The sequence below is a fragment of the Plasmodium vivax genome, chromosome 10 (assembly GCF_000002415.2).
Source record: "Plasmodium vivax chromosome 10, whole genome shotgun sequence".
Classification (NCBI taxonomy): Eukaryota; Apicomplexa; class Aconoidasida; order Haemosporida; family Plasmodiidae; genus Plasmodium; species Plasmodium vivax.
The window spans coordinates 816,973-827,338 of NC_009915.1; the positions used below are offsets into that span (position 1 = coordinate 816,973).

General features: G+C 51.1%; 3 protein-coding genes across 3 annotated transcripts; 1 reads left to right on the forward strand and 2 right to left on the reverse strand.

Moving 5' to 3' along the window:
* Window positions 1–286: 286 nt before the first annotated feature.
* On the reverse strand, window positions 287–2,389 carry PVX_080645 (hypothetical protein, conserved; the record flags this gene model as incomplete). Its single annotated transcript, XM_001613787.1, has 1 exon — window positions 287–2,389. One exon carries the CDS (start codon window positions 2,387–2,389, stop codon window positions 647–649), a length of 1,743 nt encoding a protein of 580 aa, XP_001613837.1. The 3' UTR covers window positions 287–646.
* Window positions 2,390–4,364: 1,975 nt separating this feature from the next.
* Window positions 4,365–8,224, forward strand: PVX_080650 (myo-inositol 1-phosphate synthase, putative). The gene is made up of 3 exons (XM_001613788.1): window positions 4,365–5,003; window positions 5,575–6,770; window positions 6,964–8,224. The coding sequence occupies exons 2-3, from the start codon at window positions 5,699–5,701 to the stop codon at window positions 7,758–7,760; spliced, it is 1,869 nt and encodes a 622-aa protein (XP_001613838.1). The 5' UTR covers window positions 4,365–5,003; window positions 5,575–5,698; the 3' UTR covers window positions 7,761–8,224.
* Window positions 8,225–8,439: 215 nt separating this feature from the next.
* On the reverse strand, window positions 8,440–9,469 carry PVX_080655 (hypothetical protein, conserved; the record flags this gene model as incomplete). Its single annotated transcript, XM_001613789.1, has 4 exons — window positions 8,440–8,610; window positions 8,767–8,850; window positions 8,967–9,089; window positions 9,305–9,469. 4 exons carry the CDS (start codon window positions 9,467–9,469, stop codon window positions 8,440–8,442), a joined length of 543 nt encoding a protein of 180 aa, XP_001613839.1.
* Window positions 9,470–10,366: the final 897 nt, after the last annotated feature.

The window sequence follows — 10,366 nt, forward strand, 5'->3', positions numbered from 1 at the left end:
TAGGAAAAAAAAAAAAAAAAAAAAAAAAAAAAAAAAATATTGTCGAGGGGCTTCGGTCAGTTGGGCCGGCCCAAAGTGTTGGTCTCTACGCCGGTGGGCGGGGGAGGGGAAGTTACCAAAAAGGGGAGGTTCCAAATGGGGAGGGACTTACCAAATGGGTACACAAAATTGCAAAAAATGGAGCGCCTTTTTTTTTTTTTTTTTTCGCGGCCAAAAAAAGCGGGGCACCCAAATGGCAAAGCGGGGTGGCCATTTCTGCTTCAGTGCAAAGTTAGCCACTTTCAAAATGGCAGGGCGCTGGAAGATGAGGCGTTGTGCTAATGATGAGCCGCTCTCACACGCGAGGGGGACAGCAGCTGGGTTGTAATGAGAGCGGTAGGATGTGGCGATAAGGTTTCACCTCCGCTCGATTGGGAGTGCTGGGGTGATATGACCCGGCTGCCTCTTCCAACGGCTGTTTTGTTTCCCGCCCGGGAGGCATCCACTTCCTCTGCGGTCACCGTCACTGTCATTTTCGCACGTCGCCTTCGCCGTCGCTTTCGCCTTCACCGTCGCCTTCACCTTCACCTTCTCACTCCTATCTTCACACCTCTACCTTCACACCTCTATTTTGACACTTCTATCTCCTATCTCCTCTTCTGACTCGTCAGGCCCAGGGGCCGGCCAGGCAAATGTCCACGTAGTAGGGGAACACGAAGCACTCGTTGGTGAGGAGGAGATTTATTTTTTTTTTTTTTTTGAGCATGCCAAGAGTCGCGCTAACCTCCGCGTGAATTCTAGACGACACGTGCTGCCTCAAGTGCGCGCAATTCATGTAGTCAAAGTGGCTCAAGAGGAGGAGGAAGAAATGTAAGTTGGTCCTTTTCAGCTGGGCGAGCATGTTGTGCAGGTGTAGGTAGGTGTAAACCACACAGAGGAGGTGGGCGTTTTGCACGGACAGCAGTTGGAGCGCCCGCCTGCCTTTGTTCGCGTCGCGGGGGTGTTCCCCCAAGGTCGCTTCGATCGAGGCCGCTTCTGTGGAGGCCACTTCTGTCGAGACCGCTTCTCCAGAGCTCCGTTCTGTGCCGCCCCACAGCCGCAGGAGCAGACCGTCAAGCAACGCACCGTAGTAGGGGATCTCCCCTTGGCCATTCAAAATGAGCGAAAATAACAAACTGATGACCGTCTTCACCGCTATCTTATCCTCCTCAAGGGGAAAAAATATTTTTTTTTTTTTTTTGGGAAACAATTTCACAAGGAACAACTTGTCTAGGAAGAAAACATCTGCATGTTTATTCTCGTAAAAGAAATTTATCTTAGAGAGGATAATATAAATGGTGGCGATGCTAAATTTGGTGTAGCTGCTGAGTCGCCTTTTTCCCTTCAGCACTAATGTGCGTACCATCTGGGAGGCACACACTTGATTGTTTTCGCTTAGATTACTCTCCTCATCCGTTACGTGCACTTTAAACCCTTTCGGTGTGGGAATGGCCAGGTAGTTACTCACTGCAGAGAGGAACATACAGACCTCCTTTTCGCTATACGATGTGAATAGCTTCCTCTTAACTTCGCACAGGAGGCCGGCAAGCAGCTCATTGTTACAGTAATTGTAGCAGCTGAGTGTGTGCAGAAGGATGAGTTCGTGCCTACTCTGCGGGTTAAATGCAAACGAGGGGGTATCCGTTTGTGGGGGGCCATCAGTGGGGGGAGAACCTCTCCTCAGTGGTGTACCTTCGTCTGCCCTGTGGTTGCACTGTGGATCCTTTTCGCATTCGACCGAACTGTTTGCGATGCTCCTCCTTTTGGTGCCCCTCGATGGTGACGCGCCAATGGCACTCCCCCCATTGGAGGTCTCCCACCCATTGGAGGTCTGCAAAACCCGCTGAGCGATGTAGCTTATCAAGCCAGCCACTCTGCACTTCTCATATCCATACCGATGCATAGAGTGAAGGACAATGATCAGTTGGCCCAGGGAGAAACTTTCGTATCTATTGAGGATGTAAAAGTGGAAGACGTCACTGGTTAGGCGGCGAGCTTCCCTGTCGTAGGGATGATGGGGGTGGTGGTTCCCCTGAGCGGTCACCTTGTGTAGGCTGTTCAAAATGATACAGACGCTTTTAGAATTGAGGGAGTAAAACAAGGTGTTCTTTTCACCTTTACCTAACCGCTGTATTAGCAGCTGGCATATTTCTGCCTTCCGGATGGAGCACTTTGCCATTACATCTAACAGCAAGGTGACGTCCTGCTCATTCATCAGGTGCACATATCGTTGGAGGAACCCCACAAAGGTGGTGATCAGCTTCAGTAGGTGTCTTCTCCTTCGCTCCTCCCTCACATGGGCGAGGGTGTTCACTAGCCCCTTAAGGATTAGGACGTAGCTTTGGCTGCTGTACACGTCTTCGCGGAGCATTTGCTCGGCGGAGTGGCTCACGGCGACTGCATCGCGGTATAGCGGCTCACCGGGGGGCAGCTCACTGGGGGGCAGCTTACCGGGTTGCCGCTCACCGGGTGGCTGCCCACTCAGCGTCGCTCCTCCTGGGGCCATCCCCCCCGTTCTCCCTTGACTTCTCCTGTAAAACTCGTATGATAGCTTCCTCAGCGCATCCAACTTGTCGCGTCTCCCCGTGGACGTGCTGCACATTCTCCCCCTCCCCCGGAGTAGCAACCGCGCTGCTCTCATCATTTGGATTACTTAACTTTTATTGCTCCCCCTCCATATGTGGCTACAAGAAACACTCAGCAGGTGCACCCCCTCTCAGATGGAACTACGTTGTCCCTTTGGAGCCTCCATTTCTTTCGAAAAGCCGCTCATCAAGAGGGGGCGCTTCGCTGTTCCTCCCCCACAATCGTCGCTTAGCATCGGCTACCTACTCGTTAAACCTCTACAGTTCATTTTGTAAAAAAAAAAAAAAAAAAGGAACCTTTTCCATTTGGAGAGTGACTTAATGGGGAAAAAAAAAACATCGAAACGTTGCCGGGGAGGAGAACCTATATGTGCCCCTTTACAAGGAGAAAAGAAAATGAGCGCCACAAACGAGGGGGGGACATTCCTCTTGGCAGTTAATTCCCCCTGACTGATGAAGAACGGAGAAGGGTTGACGCTATGGGGGGGAAGAAAATCTGAACAGGGCCTAACTCATGGGGAAAGCGCCCCCTCCCCCCTCTTGCGGTTTAAACAGACGTTGTTATTCTCACCCACAAAAAGGTAAAGTGGGGGAACGGGGACCTACAGGGAAGTTCACCCCAACTGGGAACGCCTCGATCGTTCGGCAAGTTGGTAGCAGCAGTGTTGGCAGCGGAAAGAGCAACGGGAACGATAAGGGAAGGCTCAAATGGATGTACCTATGTGGCCACTTGTGTGGTTTGGCTTTCTATCGATGAAGTGACCTGCCGAGGAGGGAGGAGGCCTCTCTCATCCGTTTTGCATTACCACCTTGTGGGCCCCACCTTTGCTGCTTCCTGGCGAGCTCACTGAATGACCATTTGGAATCCTCCCCCAGGATGTGCACACAGGGTGGGTTCACTCGTTCAACACAGGTAGGCATGCACATCAGGTGGAAATCCCTTTGGGGGGGGGAGGAATTCCCCCCATAAATATAATCTCACTTTGGTAGGTTCCCCCTGATGAGGGGTGGCACACAAAACCCTTCGTGAGTGCTTCGAACCGATTGGAAGGTACGATAGGGGCTTGCCGCACGAGGGGTCACCACGTGACGGTCACACCTAGTAGGAACATGAGAGGAGATGAGGGGAAAGAGAGCCTATACACCTGTGGGAGGTGAGCAGCGGTATGCACAGGAGCAGCACTTGTGCCTGTTCGCGATCCTGTGGGGAGCCTCCATTTTCGTGGCAATTCGCTGGGCAGAGGGTGCAGTCGCGAGGTGGGTCCCGCTGCGTAAGTTACGCGCATCTGGGGGGAGGCGAACGTGAAGTATGCCGGGGTGATACCCACAGCAGTGGGGATACTTTCTGGGGGGAAACCATACGTGCGTTGTTACCATTAACTATGTGACGAGCGTCACTTAGCGCGTCGGCCGTTTTTTTTTTTTTTGCGCACCCAGGTGGGCAGGCCGCTGCCCCGCGTGCACCGACACTGCGCTTTGTTTTTCTCCGGCGAAGGCGGCCACGAGGGGGCGCGCGAAAAGGCGCCGCAGGGCGTAAGCAGATGGGCATGCGTAGTGGAGCAGCGGAGGAGCAGCAAAGCGCCGCAAAAGCTGCACGACGTGCATAAGGCGATGGGGGAACATCGTCCCCGCCGAGAAAAAAATGGTGCACCGGTCGACAGCGGAGGAATGCGAACTGGAAAAAACGCAAACAAACAGGTAAAAAAAAAAATTGCAAATTAACGGAAGTTTGGAGTGAAAAAATTTGAAAAAATTGTCAACAAATTATGAACATTGCCGAAAAATTATGAACATATCAGCAACAAATTATGAACGTACTGTGAACGTTTGCTCGTCACATTTGCTCGTCACATTTGCTCGCCACATTTACTCGCCACATTTACTCGCCACATTTACTCGCCACATTTGCTCGTCACATTTGCTCGCCACATTTGCTCGCCACATTTACTCGCCACATTTACTCGCCACATTTGCTCGCCACATTTGCTCGCCACATTTGCTCGCCACATTTGCTCGCCACATTTTCAAACGCGCGCTGTCACCCCACTGTAACGGCCAACTGGCAAAGGGAGGAGCCAAGCGAACGGAGTTGAAGCGGCCGGATGTGCCAAGAGAGACCGCGCGGAAACGCAAACAGGTAAAATATAAACGATAAAAGGTTAAAGCGATTTTTTTTCAAATCAGTACACAGAACAGGAGGGAGAAAAACACATTACAGCGACGAACAAGGAGCGCCGTTCTGTACGCCCACGTAACAATTAGCAGTGTACCATTGCATAGTTAGCGCAAACGTGCATACGCGCTGCCTTAGCCGAACAGCTCATTAATCACTTTTGAGGAAGGTCATTCGCCCGCCCCCACGAACGGCGACAGTTCCAAACGCATCGCCTGCGTATACAAGTAAGTGAAAAAGAAAAAAAAAAAAAAAAAAAAAAAATGAGCAAAATAATTTGCACGGAGTTGTTCATATGAGGAGAGACCCACCAAACGGATTGCCACTGACGTGGTGTTCCCCAGGGGGTGACAATAACATAGCAAAGAGAGAGGGAATAAAACGGGGGTCCTTCTAACCCGTATGGGGAGGACCCCCCGAACGCCGCTTCTTCACAAAGGGGGGGAATTCGTTTCACCGCGCAATTTCCTAAATGCCCGCGTCGCGCTAAAAAAGTAATTCGCACCCCGAGGTGTTGTTCGCAAAAAAGTGCATCGTGCAACTGTGGGGAAAAGTTCATAACGATAGTTTCCATTTCGACTTTCTTTTAGCGTTTAACATTTGTTTGACATTTGTGTAACATTTTTTTAACATTTTTTTTGCCATTTTTTTATCTTTTTTTTTTTTAACCTCGCTGGATTTGTTCCAAGGTGCACCTTTGTGTGCGTGGGTGCGAAGCTGCAATTAGTTCGCCCGCGTGTGCTGCACGTCAGCCTATTGTGTGAGCGCCCCCATCTGACTCGCCTGTTTTCCCCGCAGGAGGAAAGTGACAAGTCGGCACGGCAGGAGCAACAAGGGAGAACCGCCAACCGCTCACCGGCAATCGCTCACCACTAACCGCCCACCGCTTAACCGCTTAACCGTTTAACCGCCACCCCCTAGCATGGAGAACTTCCAGGGCCTGAAGTTCGCGGCGAAGGCGCCCGCGGGGAGCAGCGCCTACGGGAAGGAGGACGGGCTCGAGGTGAAGTTCGAGAGGAAGGAGGACGAGAACTTTGTGTACGCCTCGTACGAGCATGTGGAGGCGCAAGTGCAGAAGGAGGTCAGCGGTGCGGCTAGCGGTGCCAGCGGTGCGGGGGGACAGGTCACCCTCTCCTGCAAGAAGGTGAGCACCAACTACGAAATTAAGGTGGAGAAGCTGAAGGAAAAAAAACTGGGGGTTTTACTCATCGGCATTGGAGGAAACAACGCCACCACGATGTTAGGAGGGATCTGTGCAAATGCGAAGAAGCTAATTTACACAAATAAATACGACGTGAAGAAGGCCAATTACTTGGGAAGTGTCTTCCTCTCTTCCAATGTGAGGCTAGGCTATGATGCAAAGAGTCGAGAGCACTCCTACTGCCCCATACACAAGCTAATCGAGGTATATAACCCAGAGAATATTACCTTTGGAGGGTGGGATCTTAACAATTTGAATTTGAAAGATTGCTTGGTGAGGAACAAAGTGTTTGAGCAGGACTTGGTGGAAAAAATAAAAGAAGAAATGAACTACGTGCCTTTGAAAAGTGTCTACTTTAAAGGCAACTTCATTGCAGCCAATCAGCAGAAGAGAGTAAATAACATTCTTGTGGGGAGTAACAAGCTAGAAATTTTGGAACAAGTGAGGGTACAAATTTGCAGCTTTAAAAAGACAAACAATCTAGATGAAGTGATCGTCTTATGGTCTGGAAACACCGAAAAGAATATCCCCCACATTGAAGGGGTAAACGATACGTATGAGAATATTCTTCTGGCTTGTAAGAACAACCACCCGTCTGTCTCTCCAAGCATTGTGTATGCCCTCGCTTCTGTGCTGGAGAACTCCCCCTTTATTAACAGCAGTCCACAGAATACCCTCGTCAACGGGGTGGTGCAGCTGGCCGAGCAGAAGGGCATCTTCATCGTCGGGAATGATTTGAAGACGGGCCAGACGAAGATCAAGAACTTCCTCCTCGACTTTTACTTCGGCACGGGTAAGCGTCAAGCAGAGCGACGCTTTGCGGAGCGATCTGTGCGGAGAGGAGCGACGTTATGCGGAGTGATCTGTGCGGAACTGCCTTACCTTTTGCTGCTTCCCGCCGATGAGTTGCACCCCATATGGGGCCTCTATTACTTCTTCCCCTCCATGTGGCCCCTCCATTACTTCCTTTTGCACCACCCTTGCAGGCCTGAAACCCAAGAGCATCGTCTCGTACAACCACCTCGGGAACAACGACGGGAAGAACCTCTCCTCGGACCTCCAGTTCTACAGCAAGAAGATTTCGAAGAGCAACCTCATCTGCGACTACGTGAAGGCCAACGAGCATATGTACGCCGACGAAGAAGAGGAGGCCGTTCTGTCAAGTAAACTCACCAAGCAGAGCGCGGATTACTGCAAGGGGGACAGTCTGCTCTCCACCTCCACAGACGTTACAGATTTGGAAGCGGATTACGCATATGCAGAGGCGATAGAAAACCAGAAGGTGAATAGCGAAATTGTTATTAAGTACGTTCCCTACGTAGGAGACGATAAGAAGGCCATCGATGAGTACATTAGCGAAATTTTTATGAATGGAAAGAATACAATTTCGCTGTATAACGTTTGCCAGGACTCTCTGTTGGCTTCTCCCATTTTGATAGATTTAATTCTTTTGGTGGAATTATCTCAGCGAGTTTACTTCAAGGGAGGGTCCCCAGGTGCCTCGGGAATCGTTCCCTCTGCGCAGTCGACCATAAGCAACCCCATCAACGTTGGTGGGGATTACCAATTGGCGCACACAATTGAAAAGGACAAGTACCCGGAATTTAAAAAAATGGAGTGCGTTCTCTTCCTCTCTAGTCTCTTCTGCAAATCTCCGTTCAACTCAAGTGTTTACAAAACAAGGCACTCGTTCTTTTCCCAGTTGGAGAGTCTCTGCAACTACGTGAGGATTATCTGCGGCCTCCCCGTGGACGACCACCTGGACCTCCCCTACATGCTCTGAGCGCGGCCACCATGTGATTTTCCCCTATGTGTAGAGGTGCCGTCAGAGCAGTGGCAGCCGAATCGGATGTGCGTCAGTGGCAGCATGTTATGATGACGTTAGAAGCGCGCGTGCCCACTGCCTCGTCAGCGTTTTATTTACACTCCCTCCCTCCAGCGCGTCCGCCGTTCTCCTTTTTAAATCACTTTTTTAGCAATTTGCGTGTAAGTTTTCGGGGCTGCTGAGAAGAATCCCCTCCCGTGTGTTAAATTTTTTCCATTTTTCGCCCATTTTTCGCCCATTTTTCGCCCATTTTTCGCCCATTTTTCGCCCACTTTTCTGCCTTTTCGCCTCTCCTGCCGCACTCCGCCCCGTTTGCCCATTTATGATAACTGCACGGAGTGTGCGACTGGTGAACAGGTGGAGAGGAGAGGAAGCAGAGGTGGCAGAGCCAGCAGAGGCATGGGTCTTTGAGGGAGAGGAGGAAAAAAAAAAGAAAAAAAAAAAAAAAAAATCAAATAAAAAAAAAAAAAAAAACGAACGTGTCCACAACTAACTGCTCACAGCGCCCGGTTGACAGGCGAATAAAAAGATGTTACGTATGTAAGGCGGTGCGTTTCGCTCGCGAGGCGCGACGTTTGACGGGACGCTTGACGCGCCGCCTGACGCGGCTTCTGATGGGACGTCTGCCGCTACTCGTTCACCCCAGGTTAACCTTCTTCGAGGCGATGGTGTGGTAGATGAAGCGCTCCAGGTTTGCCACTTCCCCCGCGCACTTGAAGTTCTGCATGATTTGCCTCTCGTCGCGCAGGAAGCGGATGTCGTCCACGCCGGTCTGCTCGCCGTTTATCAGATTTGTGAAGGAGATCACCTGTGAGGGGGGGTGATACCATGGGGTGATGGAACGATGGAGGGATGGACCGATGAACCGATGAACCGATGGACCGATGAACCGATGGACCGATGAACCGTTGGATGATACAACTCCGTGCTACACGCCGCTAGCTGCGCGCAGTGGAAGGCCCACCTCGTCGTCCGGAATGTTGACGCCCACGTAAATGACGGAGGAGGAGGACTCCCGCACTTGGTACTGCCTGAGGCATTCGTTGATCTGGGGGAGCGATAAATGGAGAAGCGGCGACGGCGCGGTGAATGGGGAACCGGTAAATGGAGACGCGCTGACTACGCGCCGACTGCGCGGTGAATGGGGGCGCCACGCAAACTCACATTCTCGTGCGCAGAGAGGAAGAAGAAAACCTCCAGCACGACATTCCTGGTGACCCTTCTCTTCGTTAAGAGGTTGTGGTAAGCTCTGTAGAGGCTGTGCAGGATGTGGTTGTCACTGAAAATCTGAATGGGGGGGAAGAGAAAAGAGGGAAGTTCAGCAGGAGGGGAGTGTTCGGTTTGGTTTGCCCCAATTGTGGTTGCCCAGAATAGGGCAGTTGTTTCGGTGGGGCTACTCCCTCTACAGTAGTGCCCCCCTCTACAGTAGTGTCCCCTCTCTACAGTAGTGCCCCCGCTTTGGGGGGTTGGTCCATGCACTCGTTCGTTTCCCCCCCCCTCACCAGTTGGCCATCTAACAGGAGAAAGAAGCGGCGCATGTCAGGGTCTCCGCCGATCGTTTTTTCATTGTACGCCCTTAGGAGCTCCTCCGCGTTGGCTACATTTTTAAACACTGCAAGGGTTACACGAACAGTTTCGTCTGCAATGTGCAGCTCCCGCCTCTGCATCTGCCCGATTTGCATCGCTTCGGTTGCTTCGCTCGTTCGTTCGTTCGTTCGTTTGTTTTGCTTTATGCTGCTTTCTTATTGGCTACTTTTTGACTATTTTTTGGCTAGTTTTTTTTCCTTTTTTTTCCCTTTCCTTGCTCGCTCCTACAAGTGCGCCAACTTAGCACACAGGGTGCAGCCCCCCCGTCGCGGAAGCCCCGGGGAGAGTAGATGCCCATAAAATGAACATGCAACGCTCAAGTGCACCCCTGTCGACAGGCGAAGTGGGAAAACGCGCAGGGGAAAGTAAATTCCACCTTCGAAGCGCTTCACAAGCGTGGCAGCAGAAAAAAAAAAGAAAACGTAGAAAAGATGGATCCTATTATATTTGCCTCCAAAAAAAAGGGCATCAGTCCCCTCTTAAAAAGCAAAATGACAAAAGAGGGAGAGAAGCGAGAGAAAAGAAGTGGGCACAAAAAAATGGGTGCCTTTTTTTTCGAGTCTGCTTTGGAACGGAGGTAGTAGCCCTTCCTCACTTGAGCCTATGTGACACCCCCTAAGGGTGTAGGTGTCTGTCTCACCTTTTGCACGTAGGAAGGAGGGGGCAGCTGTAGGAAGGAACGGGACACTTGTAGGAAGTTCACACTTAAAGTGACACCTCTTTGTGTGGTTATGCCGCTCCCAACCTCTGTCATCTCGCTTCTACCAGTGCTGCTTGTGAGGATGGGTCTCCACCGATTGCACCCCCAATTGTTGAGGCAAAGGTGGGAAGCGTGCCACTGTGCATGCATAGGTGTATACACATACACGTATGTAATATGCATGCCCAACCACCACCACTGTAGAAGAAACAGTCGTGTCATATGTGCACATGCCCACCACATACGGTAAGTGCAAAAAAGGTGGCAATTGCTCGAT

Excerpts from the sequence above, each read along its gene's own strand:
- PVX_080650 (XM_001613788.1), top strand. The coding sequence starts at position 5,699 with ATGGAGAACTTCCAGGGCCTGAAGTTCGCGGCGAAGGCGCCCGCGGGG. Across the intron at positions 6,771-6,963 it reads CGACTTTTACTTCGGCACGG|GCCTGAAACCCAAGAGCATC; the intron begins GTAAGCGTCAAG and ends CCACCCTTGCAG.